This window comes from Dermacentor silvarum, chromosome 1 (assembly GCF_013339745.2).
Source record: "Dermacentor silvarum isolate Dsil-2018 chromosome 1, BIME_Dsil_1.4, whole genome shotgun sequence".
In the NCBI taxonomy this organism is placed as follows: Eukaryota; Metazoa; Arthropoda; class Arachnida; order Ixodida; family Ixodidae; genus Dermacentor; species Dermacentor silvarum.
In genome coordinates, this window is record NC_051154.1 from 322,192,603 (window position 1) to 322,219,413 (window position 26,811).

A 26,811-nucleotide genomic window follows, 5' to 3' on the forward strand; every position below is an offset into this window, starting at 1 on the left:
GCAACGATGAATGCTGACTGCATAGTTGTGCACACAGAATAAAACCTTTTGTTGGAAGTCAGTGCTAATCCTTGCGTTATTCTCTCACCCGTGTTTTTCTAGCGCTGTTTCACTATGACTGCATAGGAGTCTTACTCAAAATACTTCATTAGCGAGCTAGTTAGTACGATACCTTCATAGTGTAACAGTACCAGTAAAACACGGATGAGAGGAGACCGGAACGATGAATGCTGACTGCATAGTTGTGAACACAGAATAAAACCTTTTGTTGGTAGTCCGTGCTAATCCTTGCATTATTTTCTCACCCGTGTTTTTCTAGCGCTGTTTCACTATGACTGCATAGGAGTCTTACTCAAAATACTTCATTAGCGAGCTAGTTGGAACGATACCTTCATATTGAACAATACCAGAAAAACACGGATGAGAGGAGACCGCAATGATGAGTGCTGACTGCATAGTTTTGCACACAGAATAAAACCTTTTGTTGGTAGTCAGTGCTAATCCTTTCATTATTCTCTCACCCGTGTTCTTCTAGCGCTGTTTCACTATGACTGCACAGGAGTCTTACTCAAAATACTTGATCAGCGAGCTAGTTAGTACGATACCTTCATAGTGTCACAGTACATGAAAAAGACGGATGAGAGGAGACCGCAAGGATGATTGCTGACTGCATAGTTCGTGCACACAGAATAAAACCTTTTGTTGGTAGTCAGTGCTAATCCTTGCATTATTCTCTCACCGTGTTTTTCTAGCGCTGTTTCACTCTGACTGCACAAGAGTCTTAACTCAAAATACTTCATTAGCGAGCTAGTTGGTACGATACCTTCATAGTGTAACAGTACCAGAAAACACGGATGAGAGGAGACCGCAACGATGAATGCTGACTGCATAGTTGTGCACAAAGAATAAAACCTTTTGTTGGTAGTCAGTGCTAATCCTTGCATTATTTTCTCACCCGTGTTTTTCTAGCGCTGTTTCACTCTGACTGCACAAAGAGTCTTAAACTCAAAATACTTCATTAGCGAGCTAGTTGGTACGATACCTTCATATTGTAACAGTACCAGAAAAACACGGATGAGAGGATACCGCAACGATGAATGCTGACTGCATAGTTGTGCACACAGAATAAAACCTTTTGTTGGTAGTCAGTGCTGATCCTTGCGTTATTCTCTCACCCGTGTTTTTCTAGCACTGTTTCACTATGACTGCATAAGACTCTTACTCAAAATATTTCATTAGCGAGCTAGTCGATGCGATACCTTCATAGTGTAATAGTACCAGAAAGACACGGACGAGAGGAGACTGCAACGATGAATGCTGACTGCATAGTTGTGCACACAGAATAAAACCTTTTGTGGGTAGTCAGTGCTCATCCTTGCGTTATTTTCTCATCTGTGTTTTTCTAGCGCTGTTTCACTATGACTGCATAGGAGTCTTACTCAAAATACTTCATTAGCGAGCTAGTTGGTACGATAGCTTCATAGTGTAAAAGTACCAGAAAAACACGGATGAGAGGAGACCGCAACAATGAGTGCTGACTGCATTGTTGTGCACACAGAATAAAACCTTTTGTTGGTAGACAGTGCTCATCCTTGCATTATTCTTTCACCCGTGTTTTTCTAGCACTGTTTCACTATGACTGCGTAAGTGTCTTACTCAAAATACTTGATTAGTGAGCTATCTGGTACGATACCATCATAGTGTAACAGTACACGAAAAAGACGGACGAGAGGAGACTGCAACGATGAGTGCGTACTGAATATTTGTGCACACAGAATAAAACCTTTTCTTGGTAGTCAGTGCTCATCCTTTCATTATTCTCTCACCCGTGTTCTGTTAACGCTGTTTCACTATGACTGCATAGGAGTCTTACTCAAAATACTTGAATAGCGAGGTAGTTAGTACGATACCTTCATAGTGTAACAGTACAAGAAAAAGATGGATGAGAGGAGACCACAACGATGAGTGCTGACTCCACAGGAGACCGCAACGATGAATGCAGACTGCATAGTTGTGCACACAGAATAAAACCTTTTGTTGGTAGACAATGCTCATCCTTGCTTTATTATCTCACCCGTGTTTTTCTGGTGCTGTTTCACTCTGACTGCACAAAGAGTCTTAAACTCAAAATACTTCATTAGCGAGCTAGTTGGTACGATAGCTTCATAGTGTAACAGTACCAGAAAAACACGGATGAGAGGAGACCGGAACGATGAATGCTGACTGCATAGTTGTGAACACAGAATAAAACCTTTTGTTGGTAGTCCGTGCTAATCCTTGCATTATTTTCTCACCCGTGTTTTTCTAGCGCTGTTTCACTATGACTGCATAGGAGTCTTACTCAAAATACTTCATTAGCGAGCTAGTTGGAACGATACCTTCATATTGAACAATACCAGAAAAACACGGATGAGAGGAGACCGCAATGATGAGTGCTGACTGCATAGTTTTGCACACAGAATAAAACCTTTTGTTGGTAGTCAGTGCTAATCCTTTCATTATTCTCTCACCCGTGTTCTTCTAGCGCTGTTTCACTATGACTGCACAGGAGTCTTACTCAAAATACTTGATCAGCGAGCTAGTTAGTACGATACCTTCATAGTGTCACAGTACATGAAAAAGACGGATGAGAGGAGACCGCAAGGATGATTGCTGACTGCATATTCGTGCACACAGAATAAAACCTTTTGTTGGTAGTCGGTTCTCACCCTTGTGTTATTCTCTCATCTGTGTTTTTCTAGCGCTGTTTCACTCTGATCGCACAAAGAGTCTTAAACTCAAAATACTTCATTTGCGAGCTAGTTGGTACGAAACCTTCATATAGTAGCAGTACCAGAAAAACACGGATGAGAGGATACCGCAACGATGAATGCTGACTGCATAGTTTTGCATACAGAATAAAACCTTTTGTTGGTAGTCAGTGCTGATCCTTGCGTTATTCTCTCACCCGTGTTTTTCTAGCACTGTTTCACTCTGACTGCACAAAGAATCTTAAACTCAAAATACTTCATTAGCGAGCTAGTTGGTACGATACCTTCATATTGTAACAGTACCAGAAAAACACGGATGAGAGGATACCGCAACGATGAATGCTGACTGCATAGTTGTGCACACAGAATAAAACCTTTTGTTGGTAGTCAGTGCTGATCCTTGCGTTATTCTCTCACCCGTGTTTTTCTAGCACTGTTTCACCAAGACTGCATAAGACTCTTACTCAAAATATTTCATTAGCGAGCTAGTCGATGCGATACCTTCATAGTGTAACAGTACCAGAAAAACACGGACGAGAGGAGACCGCAACGATGAATGCTGACTGCATAGTTATGCACACAGAATAAAACCTTTTGTTGGTAGTCAGCGCTAATATTTGCATTATTTTCTCACCCGTGTTTTTCTAGCGCTGTTTCACTCTGACTGCACAAACAGTCTTAAACTCAAAATACTTCATTAGCGAGCTAGTTGGTACGATACCTTCATATTGTAACAGTACCAGAAAAACACGGATGAGAGGATACCGCAACGATGAATGCTGACTGCATAGTTGTGCACACAGAATAAAACCTTTTGTTGGTAGTCATTGCTGATCCTTGCGTTATTCTCTCACCCGTGTTTTTCTAGCACTGTTTCACTAAGGCTGCATAAGACTCTTACTCAAAATATTTCATTAGCGAGCTAGTCGATGCGATACCTTCATAGTGTAATAGTACCAGAAAGACACGGACGAGAGGAGACTGCAACGATGAATGCTGACTGCATAGTTGTGCACACAGAATAAAACCTTTTGTTGGTAGTCAGTGCTCATCCTTGCGTTATTTTCTCATCTGTGTTTTTCTAGCGCTGTTTCACTATGACTGCATAGGAGTCTTACTCAAAATACTTCATTAGCGAGCTAGTTGGTACGATAGCTTCATAGTGTAAAAGTACCAGAAAAACACGGATGAGAGGAGACCGCAACAATGAGTGCTGACTGCATTGTTGTGCACACAGAATAAAACCTTTTGTTGGTAGACAGTGCTCATCCTTGCATTATTCTTTCACCCGTGTTTTTCTAGCACTGTTTCACTATGACTGCGTAAGTGTCTTACTCAAAATACTTGATTAGTGAGCTATCTGGTACGATACCATCATAGTGTAACAGTACAAGAAAAAGACGGACGAGAGGAGACTGCAACGATGAGTGCGTACTGAATATTTGTGCACACAGAATAAAACCTTTTCTTGGTAGTCAGTGCTCATCCTTTCATTATTCTCTCACCCGTGTTCTGTTAACGCTGTTTCACTATGACTGCATAGGAGTCTTACTCAAAATACTTGAATAGCGAGGTAGTTAGTACGATACCTTCATAGTGTAACAGTACAAGAAAAAGATGGATGAGAGGAAACCACAACGATGAGTGCTGACTCCACAGGAGACCGCAACGATGAATGCAGACTGCATAGTTGTGCACACAGAATAAAACCTTTTGTTGGTAGACAATGCTCATCCTTGCTTTATTATCTCACCCGTGTTTTTCTGGTGCTGTTTCACTCTGACTGCACAAAGAGTCTTAAACTCAAAATACTTCATTAGCGAGCTAGTTGGTACGATAGCTTCATAGTGTAACAGTACCAGAAAAACACGGATGAGAGGAGACCGGAACGATGAATGCTGACTGCATAGTTGTGAACACAGAATAAAACCTTTTGTTGGTAGTCCGTGCTAATCCTTGCATTATTTTCTCACCCGTGTTTTTCTAGCGCTGTTTCACTATGACTGCATAGGAGTCTTACTCAAAATACTTCATTAGCGAGCTAGTTGGAACGATACCTTCATATTGAACAATACCAGAAAAACACGGATGAGAGGAGACCGCAATGATGAGTGCTGACTGCATAGTTTTGCACACAGAATAAAACCTTTTGTTGGTAGTCAGTGCTAATCCTTTCATTATTCTCTCACCCGTGTTCTTCTAGCGCTGTTTCACTATGACTGCACAGGAGTCTTACTCAAAATACTTGATCAGCGAGCTAGTTAGTACGATACCTTCATAGTGTCACAGTACATGAAAAAGACGGATGAGAGGAGACCGCAACGATGAATGCTGACTGCATATTCGTGCACACAGAATAAAACCTTTTGTTGGTAGTCAGTGCTCATCCTTGCGTTATTTTCTCATCTGTGTTTTTCTAGCGCTGTTTCACTATGACTGCATAGGAGTCTTACTCAAAATACTTCATTAGCGAGCTAGTTGGTACGATAGCTTCATAGTGTAAAAGTTCCAGAAAAACACGGATGAGAGGAGACCGCAACGATGAGTGCTGACTGCATAGTTGTGCACACAGAATAAAACCTTTTGTTGGTAGTCAGTGCTAATCCTTTCATTATTCTCTCACCGGTGTTCTTCTAGCGCTGTTTCACAATCACAGCACATGAGTCTTACTCAAAATACTTGATCAGCGAGCTAGTTAGTACGATACCATCATAGTGTAACAGTACCAGAAAAACACGGATGAGAGGATACCGCAACGATGAATGCAGACTGCATAGTTGTGCACACAGAATAAAACCTTTTGTTGGTAGACAGATCTCATCCTTGCGTTATTATCTCACCCGTGTTTTTCTAGCGCTGTTTCACTCTGACTGCACAAAGAATCTTAAACTCAAAATACTTCATTAGCGAGCTAGTTGGTACGATACCTTCATATTGTAACAGTACCAGAAAAACACGGATGAGAGGATACCGCAACGATGAATGCTGACTGCATAGTTGTGCACACAGAATAAAACCTTTTGTTGGTAGTCAGTGCTGATCCTTGCGTTATTCTCTCACCCGTGTTTTTCTAGCACTGTTTCACTAAGACTGCATAAGACTCTTACTCAAAATATTTCATTAGCGAGCTAGTCGATGCGATACCTTCATAGTGTAACAGTACCAGAAAAACACGGACGAGAGGAGACCGCAACGATGAATGCTGACTGCATAGTTATGCACACAGAATAAAACCTTTTGTTGGTAGTCAGCGCTAATATTTGCATTATTTTCTCACCCGTGTTTTTCTAGCGCTGTTTCACTCTGACTGCACAAAGAGTCTTAAACTCAAAATACTTCATTAGCGAGCTAGTTGGTACGATACCTTCATATTGTAACAGTACCAGAAAAACACGGATGAGAGGATACCGCAACGATGAATGCTGACTGCATAGTTGTGCACACAGAATAAAACCTTTTGTTGGTAGTCATTGCTGATCCTTGCGTTATTCTCTCACCCGTGTTTTTCTAGCACTGTTTCACTAAGGCTGCATAAGACTCTTACTCAAAATATTTCATTAGCGAGCTAGTCGATGCGATACCTTCATAGTGTAACAGTACCAGAAAGACACGGACGAGAGGAGACCGTAACGATGAATGCCGACTGCATAGTTGTGCATACAGAATAAAACCTTTTGTTTGTAGTCAGTGCTAATCCTTTCATTATTCTCTCACCCGTGTTCTTCTAGCGCTGTTTCACTATGACTGCATAGGAGTCTTACTCAAAATACTTGAATAGCGAGGTAGTTAGTACGATACCTTCATAGTGTAACAGTACAAGAAAAAGATGAATGAGAGGAGACCACAACGATGAGTGCTGACTCCCCAGGAGACCGCAACGATGAATGCTGACTGCATAGTTGTGCGCACAGAATAAAACCTTTTGTTGGTAGTCAGTTCTCACCCTTGCGTTATTCTCTCATCTGTGTTTTTCTAGTGCTGTTTCACTGTGACTGCACAAAGAGTCTTACACTCAAAATAATTAATTAGCGAGATAGTTGGTACGATAGCTTCATATTGTAACAGTACCAGAAAAATACGGATGAGAGGATACCGCAACGATGAATGCTGACTGCATAGTTGTGCACACAGAAAAAAACCTTTTGTTGGCAGTCAGTGCTAATCCTTGCATTATTCTCTCACCCGTGTTTTTCTAGCACTGTTTCACTATGACTGCACAAACAGTCTTACTCAAAATTCTTCATTAGCGAGCTAGTTGGTACGATACCTTCATATTGTAACAGTACCAGAAAAACACGGATGAGAGGAGACCGCAACAATGAGTGCTGACTGCATAGTTTTGCACACAGAATAAAACCTTTTGTTGGTAGTCAGTGCTAATCCTTTCATTATTCTCTCAGCCTTGTTCTTCTAGCGCTGTTTCACAATCACAGCACATGAGTCTTACTCAAAATACTTGATCAGCGAGCTAGTTAGTACGATACCATCATAGTGTAACAGTACCAGAAAACCACGGATGAGAGGATACAGCAACGATGAATGCAGACTGCATAGTTGTGCACACAGAATAAAACCTTTTGTTGGTAGACAATGCTCATCCTTGCTTTATTATCTCACCCGTGTTTTTCTAGCGCTGTTTCACTCTGACTGCACAAAGAAACTTAAACTCAAAATACTTCATTAGCGAGCTAGTTGGTACGATACCTTCATATTGTAACAGTACCAGAAAAACACGGATGAGAGGATACCGCAACGATGAATGCTGACTGCATAGTTGTGCACACAGATTAAAACCTTTTGTTGGAAGTCAGTGCTGATCCTTCCGTTATTCTCTCACCCGTGTTTTTCTAGCACTGTTTCACTAAGACTGCATAAGACTCTTACTACAAGGAAATGTCACCACCGGTCTTCAGTTTTTTGTCATAAGAGAGGCTATCTTTGGTATTGTAACAGTTGAATTATTTTTCTCTTTAGCGTACCTTTAAATAAAACATGAATGCCTTAACTGGGACATAAATTGTTCTCACAAAGTATTTCTCTTGTTTTTTTGGTAAGATAAGCATTAGATTATGAGCTTGACGAAAGTCAAGGTGCCCACAGGGGTAATTTTACAAAAGTACTATTGTTATCTTTATGAATGAGCCTGCAAGTGCATGGCACCTAGCCTAGCGAGCCACATGTCGTGCAGTGCCATGGCGACATGCAAAAACAAAAGGAGAGAGAGCAGTGCCCTTCCTTCTAGTCTGCACATCTTCTGCCACGCTTACTTCTTTCTGTGTTGATACTGCTTTTGAGCGGAGAGAAGAGGAAGAATCTGTTAGGGCAATCAAGCTGCCCGTCATACTCACACTTTTAACTCCGAGCGCTTCCAAAGTTGCGATAGATGCAGTGCTTCTATATCAAATTCACATGAAACTGTTCATGTTTGCAGGCATGCACAAGAAAGACTACAATATATTTAAAATGCTCATGAAGGGGATGCAAGCAGAAAAAGGAAGGGTGCCCTTCTCATTTTGTTTTCCCATTTCGGCGCAGCACCACACAACATGTGGTCGACCAGTCTACTGGCCATGTAATTCCCTTTCAGAAAGATGGTGATAGTCCAAACCAGACTAAGTAAATCTCAAACTTGAGTCATAGTATTACCAATATACATGGTACCATTGAACAAGTCACTGCTCAAAGCTAATGTAAACAACAGTGCAACTTACTGTGGCTTTTTGCAGCACTTGCAAAAGCCAAGAGGTATTGGACCTGAGAACAAGTTAGTGGCAATTATAATCAGAAGCTATGATGCACAAAGCTCACAATTAAAAAAGAAAGTAAAAGAAGCAATCCCATACCTGGGTCGACGAATTTGTGGAAGGCTCGTATGAGACCTTGCTCAATTGAGTACTCTACGAGTCCAATTTCTAGCGGGTAGTAGATCCCATTTGCCTCACAGAGTATATTGAAGGACAAGATGTAGAATGGCCATCTTTTAATGTCTAGGTGTCAAAAAGAAAGAGGCAGGTCATAGGGGGGTAATGAGCATGCTGTCACTTGACATTGCATTCCTTAAGGCTGCGATTCATGGCAAAAGTATGCATACCGTCGGCCGTGCCAATATCGTCAACATATCGATGAATACCATTTATCATGTGTAGGAGCGGTTGAATTTTTTCGCTTTCCTCTTGCAAGACATTCTGAAAACAGTGCACTTGCTTTGTGAACCCAAAATGACAAGGGTGCCAGAACGAGTGAGCAAAGGTTTTGTTAACATCATCTACTTTGTTATGGCGCAGGCATAACGATAGGGACATAGAATGACACATTAGCCAAACACAGAGCGCTGTGTGCCTTTCTGTTTCACTTTTGTTATATCTCTGCTATAACACAGTAGATGCCCTACCAACAAGTCAATGTAGATACCCTGATGAACTTCATTTGTCACCCGCGTACATTAAGTCGCGCACAAATGTATGTGCAAGGTAAAGTCACTACCGTGACAACAAAAAAAACAATAAAAGAGAAATTCAGCAAGGAACAAGAAGAGCTCGGAAACACCAGTTCACGAGCAAAGGTTTCCATGGATTAAAAAGAAAAAAAATAGCTCAGCTGACGGTGTCGAATATGTGAAAAAACTCCATATTTCATGAAAGAACAAATCACCGTATCGATGTTTACTGACAGCGATGCTGCGGCCATCTGAAGTGAACTTATGTAACGCTCCTTTTCCGCACTCCTTGAAGTCGCTTGTCATGGCCTCTTGCTCCTCGGTTATAGCGTCTGCAAAGCTGCTCTACAGATGTTCGAATAACGAATAAGATCAAAATTACAGCATGAAAATGTAAAGATTTGAGGCTAAATGAAGGGACCTCGGGCACCGGCATACCTTCCACCTCTCTCCAGCTTCTTCTATGACGGCGTCCAGATCGATTGCACGGTTGGTTGCGTTCCTTGCATTCGTTCTGAAGCTCTCGCATGAAGAGGAACGGTCTTTTCTTTTTCGGAGCGATCGCGTGCTGTATCCACGTGCACCCTGCATGTGAACCGCGAGCGACTGTACCAAGACTGGAAACAGTGGGCCTCTTCGATTATCAGTCCCTGACAGTCCCGGACTGCTTGGCACTGCTGTGCCACATTCGATTTTGCTCGGACAGCTTCCGAAGCTCCGCCCACTAGTCCGAGTATTGTCAGAAGCACATTCGTTTTTTCACGGACCGGAAGTTCCGGACTGCACTGTTGGAGCTGTCAGATGCTTGCTCGGACGAGCGCAAGTAGCTAGCAGATGACGGCTGTCTTAAAAAGATGCACGCGGTGTTTGACGCCATGTTGTGAAAGATTCCGTGTGCTTCTGCGTACTTTGCGCACTCCAGACGACAACTACTGTGCATTGAGTTATCGCTTCATTTACATCGGTGCTTTGTGTGCCATCATGCAAGTTTTTTACGAGCGGTCTAATTGCTGTAGCAATTAGACGGCTCGTCATCGTGTTTTTTTAAAGTAAGAAGCACAGCGCTCAGGCACACCTGCTTGCTTTTCTTAATGTGTTTCACGAAATCTGTCATGCTGATTTCTATATACGTACTCAGTAAGCAGGTAAATTTTGCTTTTCAGGTAAGTGAAACTACCGTACCTGCAAGGAATCATATATTGCATGCGGCTATTTCACGCCGGTAGCTTGGGTGGTATATACAATAGCAGCTTCACGGATTGCTGTTGACATATATGTTGATCCCTTCTGCTACCAAGTTCGAGGGTTTTATTTTTGACGTGCAGGATTAGTAGATGGTGTACACGCGCTCTCTCACGCATCGGGCATTTAATTAGCAGACGGTCTCGCGAGCTTTGAGTACGTAGGCGGGTGCTTTCTGCATGAACAGCGACGTGACACGACCATGATTTCGGAGTAAGATCTCTACAGCAATTTTAGGGCCAATAAATATATTTCACCACCAGCGCGATTTTGCTTACGTCCGTGTGGGAATTCAACTTCAATTTCTCAGGCAATGAGCTGGCTAGCCCGACGTAATAAACTGCGCTTTGCGAAAACGTTCTACGCGCGAGGCTACAATTACACTGTGCTAGCTTATGGTTGTGTTGGCGACGTACGCCTCTGAGACTGCACCATTTCGGAGGCCATGCGAATAAACACGCTGGGTAGGGGGCTATCTACGAGTAGCAAAGAGCAGACGACGGCAACCAGGAGAGTGACTTCCGGTCGCGGTGCTTCGACCGAAATCTCGGACAAGTCCCCGACAGCTGGATCATGTGACTGGGACGCGCTCTCCTGTCAGGGCTAGCCAGACCGGAAGCCGCGGACAGTTTGCGGACAGTCCGGGATTGCATAATCGAAGAGGCCCAGTACGCTGGCGCGAAATCTCGCCAAATAATAGCGGCTTGTCAACTTGGCGTGATGATGATGATGACGATGCCAGAAAGTAGACACTGCCCTGCCGCCTCTACGTACCGGCTGGAATGACCGCATGTGCCATCTCGCCGTATACAGGATACGATAGGAATAAACTTTATTTGTCCAACGGTTATGGCTGTTGATGCCCGGGGCTAGGCAGCCAGGGGTCCATCGCCGAAGAAAAATCTTTCGTGATCCTCGGCAATGGCCCTGGCCCGCTGGACGGCCCACTCCTGGTCCTGGGGAAATTCGCGTGTTCTGTATTTTATTCTTGCATGGAGAAAGGTGGCGCGTTCCTTCCTTCCTTCATACATGCACTCCCATGTAGTGGGTTTTATTGTGCACACGGTTTAATCTCCACTACTTGCATATTTGGTTGCTTAATTTAAAAACTCAATTCCACCTGTAATGCTGAAGTCAATTGCCTCGTCCGTTTTGTGCTCAAATATACATTGCAACTTATTTAAACATGCTCAGTGGTTCTCGTCTGATTGTACTCGGTCGATGCCTTGCGTCGTCGTCCTTGCATCCCGGTGAAGTGGGAGCTGGTTGGGAGAGACATTTTATGCACGACTTTCGATATTTTATCGCACAAAAATAAAGGGTAATGCCGAGCAATTAGTATGGGCAAGGGGAGTAGCTTGGGCACCTCGGTATACAAGCTAGTTTCATTCGCAGGCACAGAGACCATACTTAATTTATGCGGGTGTCACCTTTGAAGAGTGAACAGGCCGATTTGTCATGTATCCGGAAAAGATTGAAAGATAACCTATGTTTACAGTGCGGAAAAAATTAGGGCAGCTTGCACTAGTGCTGCAAAGCTGAAGAAACACTCCTTCTTGAAGAACAAAAGTTTGACGAGAATTGTGATTCACACCGGCTCATGGAAAGGCTTTAGGAATTTGAAATTTCACAAGTACCAGCATTCAGGTTTCATTTAGGCCATTTAGAATCCTCGATGAAGTAGACTGAGGATATTCCATCAGTGTGCATTCCACAGTTCCTAGGAGTTCGAATGGAGGAGGGTGGCTGGTGAAGCCATCTCTTGGTTTTTGTAAGAGCGCGGTTTCCACGTGTAATTCACATATTTTCTATTTAAACAGTCATGCTGTCATGAAAGTGACACAGCAATTGACACCAATGAGCCAGTGACACTTTGGGAGTCTGCCATCTGTGGCTCACATGGATGAGCTCTCACCAACCAAAACACAAACGTTACACTATATTTTTTGCTTTATTGAATTCTACTGTTCATGGGAAGCAATATGAGCTATTTTTTAGCGTTTTCTTGTGCTTGCACAAAAATGCATTGCTTTTACAAATTCATGGTGTGCAAAAAATTACCCAAATCAGCTATAAAGAAACTAAAGCAGGTTTTAAAAGAAAAGCTCAAACTCTGTAAATGGTGAAAAGCTCATGAGCTGTCACAAATATTCAAGAAAAATGTTTTCCGAGTAGCATATCTTCTTAAGTATAAAAGTAAGAGTTTTAACGCAAAGAGAAAGCACATTAGAATGTTGCCAAAGGGAAGAACGATCCCTGAGGTAATGCTAAAAAATTGCAGTAGGGAACAAAAGACCGGTCACAAAACTGCTTAAGCACAACCCCATGTTGCAAAGCCTTAGTAGAAGAAGTGCTCTTTAAATGCAGGGGTATGATAAATAATGAGTTAACAATACAACATATTCTTCACTAATGACTATTTTCCTGTATTTCAGTCTGCAGCACATTTCACGACCTAACACAAACAGATGGAACAGGTCTGCACATAAATTGCATGTGTGGAAAAGGGAATCCATTTGCACCATTCTCAAAAACATTCACATTTTACTCGAATCGTACACAGAAACAACCTTGTTGTAAAACAAGGTCATTGGCCTATGGCAGCCAACGCTGTAGGAGCAGCTGTTCCAGGAACGAGATCTGCCAGTCTCTGCCCATTGATGTCACCACAATATAGTTGTTGCCAAAGTCAATCTGGACGTCCTCCTCTCCAGTGCATTAGAAGCTGTCGCACCTGGAAGTGAAAAGAAATTGCAGAAATTTTTAAAATACCACGTACTGAAGTCTCTGTAAGAGATATTGGTAGACCTCAAGCTTCTTCACTGTAGATGCTTGTGTTAATGCTGATTGTGTTGACATTACGTGATGTTACATTATTGCAGATACCATGGTCATCAGCCTATTTATGTTCAATGCAGGATCTACGCCTGTCCCATTGATCTGCAATGACCCATCTGGTGCCAGTTGGACCAATCTTATGCGTGCAAATTTCCCAATGTCATCAGACCGGATAATTCTCTGCTGTGCTTCTTTTCTCTTGGCACTCATTCCATAACTAACAGACCACGGGTATCTGCGCAATGCATTACATGGCCTGCCCAGCTCTCCATGCATGCGAAAATGTTGCTTGCGACACATGAATGAATTCTTTACTCCTTGAAAAAAATTGATGATCCCCATAGTTTCACATTTAATGACCAATTGCAGCTCCCAATTGAGATGGTAATGTACTTCAACATCACACTGGACTAATATATGAATACCATTTGGAACATGCCTACCAGTGCCACTAAGCAAATATTTTTTGTTTAAGCTCCTCCACACGAATCTATAATATGTTCTTTCCCTCCCTCTTCGTACCCCAGCTGTGTGAGAGACTGCCTACTGTGCCAAGTAAAAATTTAAATTAAATCAAATAATGGAGTTTTATATGCCAAAACCACCATCTGATTATGAGGCACGTCGTAGTGGGGGACCCCGGAATAATATGGACCACCTGGCATTCTTTACCATGGACCTAAATTAAAGTACATGGATTTTTTCTGCATTTACCCCCATCGAAATGCGGCCGCCGTGGCCGGGATTTGATCCCGTGGCCTCGTGCTACTGTACAGTAGGCAAGACGCTGAGTACAGAGAAATAAGCTAGGCACTGCTACACCTTTGCACGTAAAGCACAAATCTGGATGTAATATGCAGTAATTTGCTGGAATGAAAAAATACTGTGAAATTCTATATACATTTATTTTACGACAGAACATGAGGTTAAAAGGTTAAGTAGACCTCATTGGTGTTCATAAATATTGCCACGGGGATGAGAGTAGCAAAAGGGATACGAAAATTATATTTACACAATATATACAGAGAGAAAGACGGCTGGGAAGATGGCAGAACAACAACACGAGCACTGCCCAGATCGTCGTCTTCACCGTCTTTTTGGCGCATTCTGCCATGATCGGCATAGCGCGTAACAATATTGATGGTGTCACCAGGAGTTGAAAGTGACTTGAGGGTATGTAGCTAACCAAGTGTGCCACATTCATTGGTCAAAAACAGGCATTTTTGGAGGTCATCATTCATGTTGGCTGCGAAAAAATCCCTAGACATGTTTCAAAACCAGACGGAATGACTGGTGAAAAATAGGGAGGTTGTCTGCTGACTGTCACTTCACCTGTAAAACATAACCAACTATATTGTGGCACTTGAGCACAGCAACGAAAGGTGTTGCAAGCAAAGCAAAATAAAGAGTATTTTTAATCAATAGTTGTTTATGGCACTTCCCCACCAAGTATCACATCAGTTCATATTTTGAATTGCAGTATGAATACAACCATGGTCTTATTTGATAAGACCATGGTTGTTCAGAGAAAATTGTCATTTACCAGAGAGTAACATGAACTACAAATAAAACCCGTTTAAGTATGTGTTTCTCTTTGTCATGGTTGAGGAAACGCAAAGCGAGACAATATTTCCCTTTCATGAAACGCCTTCTACCTTGTGAATTAATGCAGAATTGATTTGTAATATTCTGTGTCTTTGCACTACAAGATGATTAATTAGGCATTGCTCTGTTAGCTTCCTGGTAGAGGTCAGATGGTATAGTAGTGTGAGGAGGATACTTACAAACTTCAGCTCATAGTCGAACAAGGCCGAGTTGAGGATGTTCTCAGCTTCAGCATGCGAGATCTCCTCTCCAACCACATTTCGCCGCTTGCGCAGAAGTGGCAGGATGTCCCAGACTGGAAAGTCCATGGTGAACCCTGTGTAAGGATAAAGAATTAAACAGTGCTATTTACAGCACCGCTGAAACCATCGTGAAACTGCACAGACAATTGTCAGTGTTGCAACACCACCCATTCGGCAAAATACAAATGCATGGAATTAAGTCGTGGTAAGCATGAGGAAAATCTGTGCAAAGCATTTTTATTGATGACTGCTTGGCAGAGCAAAAAGAATTGCCATTGTTGTATCAGCCCAAGCGACACTTACCGAAAAAAGGGGACTTGTGGGAAGACACTTTTTACGCGATGACATTGCAACATATTGTGCACACAGCAAGAAAACTGACCTGACTGACTGATTGACTAGCTGATCGGGTTTACCATTCCAAAGCAACACACGAGCAGTGAGAGACACCGTAGACGAGGCCTGGAAATTCATTTTGACCACCTGGGATTCACTAAAGCACACCTGGCGAGATGGAATACAGTTGCAACTTGCAAGTCTTTGTCTATCACATTAGAGCAGGTTACAAAAAGTAAGCATCCTATAAGTAAGCCACGTGACAATACTTACGACAGTGCCCATTTAATATAGTAGTAACAACGATGGTAGGATCAAACATGGAAGTGATATCATATTCGAAAAGCTTGAAACCCTTTTGCAATGCCACAGAACATCAAGTGTACCAGAGGGTTGGAAGAATGCCAGCATCATACTAATACAAAAAAGGGGAGACCTTAATGAATTGAATAATTACAGACCCATTAGCTTGCTTTCGGTATTGCACAAAATATTCTCAGAAATGATTTCCAATAGAACCACGGCAACACTTGACTTCACTAAACACAGAGGACAGACGACCATCTAGAAGGAGTATTTAACAATGGATCACACCCCGTCATCAGTCAGGTAATTAGGATATTGAAAGAGTACAACCAACTCTACATAAAGTAGAACCTCGTTCATAAGCTTTGTAAAAAAAAACGACAAAAAAGAACGTACTAACCAGGACGACATACGAACCGAAGTCACTAAAAAATCTGGCACACTCAACTGTAGTTACATTGACGCGATGCGAAGCGTTGCACTAATTGTAGTGGCACAAGATGTTGACGCGCTTCGAGTTGATAGGGCCCGATCAGCCCGAGACACACTTTGTCTCCTTCCTGTTGCATCGTGTTTTAAGAGGACCATGGGAAACCAAATAGAAATAGAGCTGGAATAGGATGCCGCCAGAGCAAAACACGATGCTCACTTCAAGTCTTCTGAAGCTGGGAACGGTGGTGCATTTAATCCGCTATTAAAAGCGTATAGTAGACTTCTAACAGCACAATACCACATGGTGTGAAATAGTAAGTAAATATGCTTATCACAACAGAATTGACGGCGATAGCGGTGCATGCGACTGAGAGAAGAAACTGAGTGCAGCCGGCTTTTTCATGTGACACGGGCGGGCGAGCAGTGCTGAGAAGCGGCCACGGCAAGCACCCACTGCTCTCAATCACGTGAGCCTCGTGCCTTTTCTTGTGCCTATGGGATAAAGTGGCTGAAAAACGTATCACGCAATCGGAGTTAGGCGATGTACTCAATGTTGGTGCCGAAAAATCGTGTTTTTCGGAAACACATTAACCAGTAAAAAAGAAGCGTAACTGCATAGGTTCATTTTATTTCTCAATCATGAATGTTGGCACCAGGAAATTGTACGAAACAGGATCAACGGGCTTCTGCTGCCTATAGCTTTCATAGATTACGGAAGTGTGTTGGTTCAGGAGAGATACAAGCACTCGTGAAGGCATTGTAGTGTCAGGAAGTACAGGAAGTATAGGCAAACATCTTAGCAAACACCTATGAAGATTCCACAGCCACCTTATTCTTCACAGGAAGAGCGGCAAAATACCGATCAAGAAAGGTGTCAAACAAAGAGGCGCAATCACTTCAATGTTACGCACTGCGTGCTTAAAAGTATTCAAGCCATAAGAGTGGGAAAGACTAGGAGTAAGAATCAATGGCAAACATCTCAACGACCTTTGGTTAGGACATGACGATGTCCTGTTCATCAATGATGTAGGTGACCTGCAACATATTGAGGTTCTTGGCCAAGAAAGTGTAAAAGTACGGCCGCAGATAAATATGCAGAAAACATAGGTAATGTTCCATAGCCTGGCAAGAGAACGAGAATTTGATAACTGCGCAAGGGAACGTTTATCTAGGTTAATGAATCACAGGAGACACGAAAAATGTTAGGGTTAACGTTAAGAGGCAAGCAGACAGCAATGTGAATTAGAAAGACATTAGGGGCAGCTGATATTCTAGTTGACAATTAAGAGAACAAAAATGGAGCTGGGAAGACACTGTAATTCCTATGGTACTTAACAGGTGGTAGGTGGTATGTTAGAGTTGCAAAATGGCTGTCAACAAAAGGGAAGCGCAGCCGAGGTCAACAAAGATACAAGGGTATTTCAATAAGTTTCTAACCTCAACAACCTTTATGGAGATATAAATCAAACTCATAATCTCCCTTCACTTCCCACATATTTTTCACACCTCTGAACTATCATTTCTATGCCCTTCAAAAAATAGTCTTGGCTTTTGTCTTCAAAATATGTGCGGACGGCACTCTTAACATTGTTATCAGCAGCAAATTTCTTGCCTAGAAGATCTTCAGCTTTGAGAAATGGTAGTACACACTGGCTTAGGAGTGAGGATCAATGGCGAATATCTCGGCAACCTTCGGTTTGCAGATGACAATGTCCTATTCAGCAACAGTGGGGACGAATTACAACAAGTGATTGAGGTCCTTAACCGAGAAAGTATAAGAGTTATGTTGAAGATTATTATGCAGAAGACAAAGATAATGTTCAGTAGCCTGGCAAGAAAACAAGAATTCAGGATCACCAGTCAGCCTCTAGATCCTGTAAAGGAGTACATTTATCTAGGTCAATTACTGACAAGGGACTCTGATCCTGAAAAGAAAATTTATAGAAGAATAAAATTAGGTTGGAGTGCATACGACAGGCTTTGCCAAATCCTGACTGGGAGCTTACCACTGTCGTTGAAAAGAAAAGTGCACAATCATTGCATTCTACCGGTGCTAACATATGGGGCAGAAACCTGGAGGTTAACAAAGCAGCTCAAGAACAAGTTAAAAACCACACGAAGAGCGATGGAACGATAATTGTTAGGCCTAACGTTAAGAGACAGGAAGAGAGCAACGTGCGTCAGAGAGCAAACGGGGATAGCGGATATTCTAAGTGACATTAAGAGAAAGAAAGGGAGCTGGGCAGGTCATGTAATGTGTAGGATGGATAACCAGTGGACTACTAGAGTTACATAATGGATACCAAGAGAAGCGAAGCGCAGTCGAGGACGGCAGAAAACTAGATGGGGTGATGAAGTTAGGAAATTTGCAGGCGCAAGTTGAAATCGGCTAGCGCAAGACAGGGGTAATTGGAAATCGCAGGGAGAGGCCTTCGTCCTGCAGTGGACATAAATACAGGCTGATGATGAGGATGATGAGTAGTGACTGGGCGCCAGGTTTGGGCTATAGGGAGGGTGATCAATTTCCTCTAAGCCATAGTCTTTCGCTGCAGCCTTTGCAATGCTCACCATGTTAACTGGAGCGTTGTCGTGAAGCAGGCGGACGTCATGATGGAAAATCCCTCGCCTCTTCATTTATTGCATCATGCAGTTTGTGCAGAAGTGACACGTAATTCTGTGCGTTCATGGTGGTATTTTTTCCCTCAAAGTTGATCAAAAGGATCCCGCGGCAATCCCAAAAGATTGTTGCCATGATGTTCTTGGTCGACTGCGTCACCTTGGCTTTTCTCAGTGGCGCTTCTACTGGTTTGCGCCATTCCATCGATTCTCTTTTGGAAAGAGGATCGTGGTAAAGGGCCATGGTTTCATTCCCAGTGACAATAGACTCCCGCACGTTTTTCTCATTCAGATGACAAAGCTCTAAAAACTTGAGAGAACACGTCACACGATGCGGCACCCATCTGGCACTGGCCTTTGCTATGTGAAGCTTCTCATAAATTATGCGAAACACGGTCGTTACAGTGAGTCCCACCAGTGCCGCAATTTCTTTCAACTTCAGCCTCCTGTCGTTGAGCACTTTCTCCTCAACGAGAGAGACAATTCCTTCGGTCATCACCTCTACGGGCCGACCACTGCTGGGCTTATCCTCAATGCTCCCACTTCCGAGGCGAAACTGTTTTGCCCACTCCTTCATGGTGGAATAAGAAGGGGAAGCTTCTGCGTACACACTATACAAACATTGATAACACTTGCAGAAACCCCTTTTTTGGTGAGGAACATAAGCACGGCTCGATGCTCGAATTTTAGCATTATTGCCACTTAGCATGCCTTGTGTTTGTAAGGCAAGTGCATGCTACTGATGAACATGCGCGCCAAGTCAAAACGCGTACACTGGCCTCCTAAGCGATGGCGCTGTTTGCCTGAAGCGGCCGTTTTGAAATCACTGTAGATTTTAAATGTCAGCCCGGAACCTTATGGAATTACCATCGTATTATGTGGTCTGATAAAATTAGGAAATTGCAGGCCCGACTTGGAAGCAGTCAGCGGAAAACAGAGGTAATTAGACCTCTCCAAGAGGGGCCTTCGTCCTGCAGTTTAAAAACGTACAGGCTGATAATGATGATAAACAAAACAAAAATCACAGAAAAAGCCTTGACGTATGCACATGAGACTGTCTGACAAAGCGAGAGTTCCCAATGTATATCACCAGCTTCAAGTTATCACTTGTATCTGTGTTGTCTGTTGGAACTTATTTCATCTTTGACTACGCTTTGCTGAATGGAATATGAAGCCCATGAGGATCAGCCAACGATTTCCAACGAACTTGAAAAAATGTGCTGTAGGGCTAGTCAGTCTATCATTGCTGCAAACAGTGCCAGGGAATAGGAGGCCAAGCAAGGAGACCGAGACTGATCGGTTGCGTTCAGAAATAATGGAAGCTACAGAGATAAAAAGGCTGGGAGAATCTTGTGTAAGCATGGCCTCTGTTATCCTATTCGAGAACCATGTGTGTTTCTGATTAGGATCTGGCAGAAAACTTTTTTTTTTGCTTTTCATTATACCCTTATATGACGTTCAGTCTATTGCTTGTCAGCCAGCATTTACTCAGTGCATTCAATAAATAATCTTTCAGTTGTCAGTGTGCCTTGCAATTGTCTCGATCTGCATGCTTGTCCCTGTGTTCTTTGGTGACATTTGCAGCCACGAAAAATTTGGTCAATTAACCTCTGCGAGTCACTGGCTTGAATGAGCCCTAACATAAGACACACATCATAAAAACCCGTGTATAGATAGAGTATTTTTTCCGAATTACCACGTGAATTTTCCACCCCATACAATACGTGGATCCCAACAATATTCAGGTACACTTCACAGTTCCGGTACCGACATTGCTCCGCTCTATCATCATGAGGTTCTTGCGCCACCAACAGTTGCCACCGTAAACATGTTCACTACACAATGGCAACACTCTGCACAATGTCAGGATCGTGAAAGGAGTATTTGGCTACTTTTAAAAGAATGGTGATCGTAGCTGCAGAAACCACTGACAGCTGCAGTTCGGTGTGAATGAGCACAACATTCACGGTTTCAGGAAGCAAAAAGAAAGCCCCTTTGGGTGCCGCGGTCTGAGAAGTTGATTTGAACCTAACACACTTTCTTCAGCAGCAACAAACTGCTCACCTCGCTGTCAACATCGAGCTGCTGCAAGCAAAAGCAAGAGAGATTGCTAGAGAAAAATGCATTTGGCAGACGGATTTCCTTGCAAGTAAGCACTGGGTGTCTCGTTTATAGCACCGCGCTGGATTTTCGATACATCGCAGCATGTATATATAGCAGAAGCTGCCAGAAAACTACAAAGAGCTGCTTGTGGCCCTTAAGCGACACAAAATTTCACTGCGAAAGTCGGTCAGCTTTCAGTTGGACCAGATCGGCAATGCTGATCAAACGCCAGTATGCCTCGTCATGCCCTTGCAGAAAGGCTCCAGGCAAGATTCCGTGAGGCGAAGTGGAAACGAGAAGACACGGGACACCGTAATAATTTCCTACATAGCAGACGGTAGCAAGCAACCACCCTACATGGTGTTCAAATGGAAGATACTGCCGAAAGGGGACACAAGTTTCAAACAAGTGTTGTCGTCCGATGTCAAGAGAAAGGGTGGATGGACGAAGCACTGGCGCTTGATTGAAAAAAGTCTGTGTGGTGTTGGCGGCCCGGAGCACTGCTGAAGCTACTTGTCCTGGGTGCTTTTCGCGATCACTTGGCTGACTTGGCGAAGAGACTCCTGCGCGAGTCCGGCACTGAGCTCATCATCCTCCCGGGATGACATCCCACTAGCAACACTTGATGTGTGCATAAATAAACCATTCAAAGACAGCATCAAGCACTGCTATATGGCGTAGATGAGGTCAGGCGAGCCTGAAGCGACTCCTTCCGGACGGCTGAACCGGGCCTCTCCAGCAATGTTCTGCTCGTGGATCGCTAACACTTGGGCCTGCATTGGGCCTGCAGACAGCTCATCTGTCTTGCGTTCAAGAAATATTCAATATTGAACGCACATGGCACTGAAAACAAGCTTCTACGGGATGTTATCTCCAACAACGGACTCTCAGAGGAAAGTGCGACGATGACTAAAGATTGAAGTGCAATGGCAATAAATGCTTAGTTTGACCGTTTTACTCTAGCTATATGCGGACGCAAGCTTTTTTTTTTCATTTTTGCTGACCCCAAATTACACCTCCGACTACATGCGGGTCCGAGCTATACGCGGGTTTTTACGGTGATAAGCAGGTGAACCACAAAATAACAACTCACTCCCATGTTCTTCCGAGCCACCGCAGGCAGCCAATGGCCTGTGGTATTTGGTCTTGCATGCAGAAGAGCAGTGGAAGGTTCGCATCATCAATCGGGAGCCGAAGGTATGCCATCAGGTCACGGACAACGCTCCTGTAGTCGGTTGTGCCTTCTTCAAAGCCCGTGATGGGCACACCACCATACGTGGCTTCGCCTAATCAGAAAAGAGAAGTAAGAGTATAAGCAAGCAACAATAAGTAGAAATTTAGCGAACAGTTTCACTAGCAGCCTTTAGTCATTGGAAATTCAAGGGTCCCTAAAAAGAAATGCTAAATCCCTCTTCGCAGAAATGGCACAAAATAAGACTACACACGAGACCGGTCGTGAGGGCACATGTCACACTGTCTAGTCTGTCTCTTCTTTTGTGCCATTTCTACCAAGACAAACCGGTACACAGAACTTAATAAGGCCTGGGAGCAAGCTAGGTGGTACGATACCTTCATAGTGAAACAGTACCAGAAGAACACGGACAAGAGGAGAACACAACGATGAGTGCTGACTGCATACTTGTGCACACACAATAACACCTTTTGTTGGTAGTCAGTGCTCGTCCTTGTGTTATTCTCACATCCGTGTTTTTCTAGCGCTGTTTCACTGTGACAGCACAAAGAGTCGTACTCAAAAACACTAGATCACTTTACACTCAAGAATTCATCCAAAGTATGTTTTCATTTAATTTGGCAGTAAAATCTTCATTTCTAGGGTAACTTGTAACTGGGCTAGTTGGTAATACATCTTCGCATAAGAACGCAGGAAAAAAACGCACAAACACGTACGAACCGAAGAAAGAACCCTGCTTTTCACGCAAGCCCTTTTACAAGTGAAAAGCACCGTCCTTTCGCACACGTGCGTGCGTTTGTGCACGCGAGTGTTTTCTTACGCTCTTTAGCTGTTACCAAAACGGTTAACAGAAAGGAATGAGATAGCCAAATGTGCACCTTTCCTTTTTTATTGTTGCCCGCCAAAATCCCAGCACTAGTATATCACCATGACATCACAGATTTCAAGTTCCATATTTGTTCCATTGTGGCTTGGTAAATGTTCTTGAAACTTGCCAAGTTGCCTTTGGCTTTTTTAGAACCCCACACTGTAGACCATATTTAAAAATAAAAAATTTCACTCCAAGCAGGCACCACAAAAATCTATGACGTCGCAGCGAGCAGGTGTGGGGAACTCCAAGGCAATGTCACCACCGGCCTTCAGTATTTTGTCATAAGAGAGGCTATCTTTGGTATTCTAACAGTTGAATTATTTTTCTCTTTAGCGTACCTTTAAATAAAACATGAATGCCTTAACTGGGACATAAATTGTTCTCACAAAGTATTTCTCTTGTTTTTTTGGTGAGATAAGCATTAGATTATGAGCTTGACGAAAGTCAAGGTGCCCACAGGGGTAATCTTACAAAAGTACTATTGTTATCTTTATGAATGAGCCTGCAAGTGCATGGCACCTAGCCTAGCGAGCCACATGTCGTGCAGTGCCATGGCGACATGCCAAAACAAAAGGAGAGAGAGCGGTGCCATTCCTTCTAGTCTGCACATCTTCTGCCACGCTTACTTCTTTCTATGTTGATACTGCTTGTGAGCAGAGAGAAGAGGAAGAATCTGTTAGGGCAATGAAGCTGCCCGTCATACTCACACTTTAACTCCGAGCGCTTCCAAAGCTGCGATAGATGCAGTGCTTCTATATCAAATTCACATGAAACTGTTCATGTTTGCAGGCATGCACAAGAAAGACTAGAATATATTTAAAATGCTTATGAAGGGGATGCAAGCAGAAAAAGGAAGGGTGCCCTTCTCATTTTGTTTTCCCATTTCGGCGCAGCACCACACAACATGTGGTCGACCAGTCTACTGGCCATGTGATTCCCTTTCATAAAGATGGTGATAGTACAAACCAGACTACGTAAATCTCAAACTTGAGTCATAGTATTACCAATATACATGGTGCCATTGAACAAGTCACTGCTCCAAGCTAATGTAAACAACAGTGCAACTTACTGTGGTTTTTTGCAGCACTTGCAAAGCCAAGAGGTATTGGACCTGAGAACAAGTAAGCGGCAAGTATAATCAGAAGCTATGATGCACAAAGCTCACAATCAAAAAAAGAATTAAAAGAAGCAATCCCATACCTGGGTCGACGAATTTGTGGAAGGCTCGTATGAGACCTTGCGCAATTGAGTACTCTACGAGTCCAATTTCTAGCGGGTAGTAGATCCCATTTGCCTCACAGAGTATATTGAAGGACAAGATGTAGAATGGCCATCTTTTAATGTCTAGGTGTTAAAAAGAAAGAGGCAGGTCATAAGGGGGGGGGGGGTAATGAGCATGCTGTCACTTGTCATTGCATTCATTAAGGCTGCGATTCATGGCAAAAGTATGCATACCGTCGACCGTGCCAATATCGTCAACATATCGATGAATACCATTTATCATGTGTAGGAGCTGTCGAATTTTTTCGTTTTCCTCTTGCAAGACACTCTGAAAACAGTGCACTTGCTTTGTGAACCCAAAATGACAAGGGTGCCATAACGAGTGAGCAAAGGTTTTGTTAACATCTACTTTGTTATGGCGCAGGCATAACGATAGGGACATAGAATGACACATTAGCCAAACACACAGCGCTGCGTGCCTTTCTGTGTAACTTTTGTTATGTCTCTGCTATAACACAGTAGATGCCCTACCAACAAGTCAATGTAGATACCCTGATGAACTTCATTTGTCCCCCGCGTATGTTAAGTCGCGCACAAATGTATGTGCAAGCTGAAGTCACTACCATGACACCAAAAAAAAAATAAAAGAGAAATTCAGCAAGGAACAAGAACAGCTCGGAAACACCAGTTCACGAGCAAAAGTTTCCATTGATTAAAAAGAAAAAAAAACTTAGCTCAGTTGACGGTGTCGAATATGTGAAAAAACTCCTTATTTCATGAAAGAACAAATCACCGTATCGATGTTTACTTACGGCGATGCTGCGGCCATCTGAAGTGAACTTGTTATGTAAAGCTCCTTTTCCGCGCTCCTTGAAGTCGCTTGTCATGGCCTCGTATACCGACTCTTGCTGCTCGGTTATAGCGTCTGCAAAGTAAGACCAGTTACTCGTAAAACAGAACGACAGCTAGAGATGAACGGCAGTGTAGTGCAACGCCTTCACGTCTACCAAAGTGATTATTCGCACGGGTAGTAGAAAGTGCGTCAACGCATGCGGAAGTGCGAGTGACCACCGTTCACGTATAGAAACGGGCCGACACCGGCCGAGAGAGAAATGAACGCGGCGCGTGCACGCGCATATATGACATGCCGTTACCGCGGCGTCGCCGACAGCGCCATTGTGTTGGTTAAAACTGCTCTACAGATGTTCGAATAACGAATAAGATCAAAATTACAGCATGAAAATGTAAAGATTTGAGGCTAAATGAAGGGACCTCGGGCGCAGGCATACCTTCCACCTCTCTCCAGCTTCTTCTATGACGGCGTCCAGATCGATAGCACGGTTGGTTGCGTTCCTTGCATTCGTTCTGAAGCTCTCGCATGAAGAGGAACGGTCTTTTCTTTTTCGGAGCGATCGCGTGCTGTATCCACGTGCACCCTGCGCGTGAACCGCGAGCGACAGTACTACAGTGAACTAGAAGTATTGGGTAGTGGAAAGAGCGGAGGGCTGGGCCAATGCCTCCTTTACTAGATGCCTGCCGCGTGGCTGGTTTTCCCATTGGAGCGGAGGTTCCCGTAGTTCAGGGCAATGCCTGCCGCGTGAGCCGAGAAGCTGGTTCCTGCCCCTCTCCTCTTTCCTCTCCTCCACCGGGGTCGGTTTCGAGCGCTAGCTGCGGCGGCCGCTCCAAACCTGAACCACGTGACCCTGCCTCCGAGATTACAACGGCGTCTGTTGTAATCCCGGAGGCAGGACCCGCGGTCTCTTCTCGTCAAGCCATTGGTCGAGCGCGTGCCAGCCTCGGAATCGTCACTTCCTCCGCAACAGGAAGTAGGGTCTGCAGCGAGCGCCGTCTCTCCGCGACTACCCTGTACTACGGGAACCTCCACTCCAATGAGAAATATGGTCGAGCGGGACGAGCGGCTGGGGCGGCGCATGCTTTGCAGTGAGGCGCCCGACGTGGAAAAATACTGGGGCGGCGCTGCGGTCGAAGTGGATCGGGCCGCATCAAGGTCGCGCCGTTGGAAACTGCTGGCGATACTGCTCGGCAGGGTCATTCGTACTACTTCGCGTGCTGGTATTTGCGTTCAGACCACTCAAATGGGGTTCATAATTGCATATGACATGTATTTATGCCTTAAGAATAAATTACTTTCTTTCTCTTCTTTATTTATTTTTTATTATTTTTTAATACCGCTCGGTCATTGCGCGTGCATTGCGGCCGCAGTGTCGGCTTTCATTCTACTATGTTATTGCACGGTTCCCTTCGGAGAAAAAAATATTTTTCTTGTTCTTCAAGCAGCATGTATCTCTCGTGTGTATTGTTGCGCATAAAGTTTTTCATCAGTAGGTCCTCCGAAACGCAGGAGAAACATATGCAACCTTCCGGCTTGCCGCTTCAAACAAACGAAACATAACTGCCCCATCCGCCGCCTTGTCGTCAGATTTACGGAAGTATTGTTATAAAAAAAAAAAAGCTGCAGCGCAACATTTCATTCCAATTTCTGCCTTTCTCGCGTAACAGAATGCGGAGTAATTGGTACGGGGTCATTTATTGCAGTCGGACCTCGAGCGCCGAAAACGGTTTTAGTTAATTAGATCAAATCAAAGGGGAATTTTATTAGA

General features: G+C 43.6%; 1 protein-coding gene and 1 long non-coding RNA gene across 2 annotated transcripts; both read right to left on the reverse strand.

Annotated features, from left to right (window-relative positions):
• Window positions 1-8,457: 8,457 nt before the first annotated feature.
• LOC119453338 (protein maelstrom-like) lies at window positions 8,458-25,557 on the reverse strand. Its single transcript, XM_049661905.1, has 5 exons — window positions 25,480-25,557; window positions 25,003-25,115; window positions 8,842-8,935; window positions 8,594-8,737; window positions 8,458-8,504 (listed from the first exon to the last, which is right to left on the reverse strand). The coding sequence occupies exons 2-5, from the start codon at window positions 25,075-25,077 to the stop codon at window positions 8,458-8,460; spliced, it is 360 nt and encodes a 119-aa protein (XP_049517862.1). The 5' UTR covers window positions 25,078-25,115; window positions 25,480-25,557.
• Window positions 23,443-24,568, reverse strand: LOC119453344 (uncharacterized). The gene is made up of 3 exons (XR_005192260.2): window positions 24,425-24,568; window positions 24,170-24,313; window positions 23,443-24,080 (listed from the first exon to the last, which is right to left on the reverse strand). It is a non-coding gene; the product is annotated as an uncharacterized LOC119453344 (long non-coding RNA).
• Window positions 25,558-26,811: the final 1,254 nt, after the last annotated feature.

Coding starts and splice junctions, on each gene's coding strand:
- LOC119453338 (XM_049661905.1), bottom strand. CDS start 25,077: ATGACAAGCGACTTCAAGGAGCGCGGAAAAGGAGCTTTACATAACAAG. Junction 8,936..25,002: donor CAGATGGCCGCAGCATCGCC/GTAAGTAAACAT, acceptor CACTGTTTTCAG/AATGTCTTGCAAGAGGAAAG. Junction 8,738..8,841: donor CGATATTGGCACGGCCGACG/GTATGCATACTT, acceptor TTTGACACCTAG/ACATTAAAAGATGGCCATTC.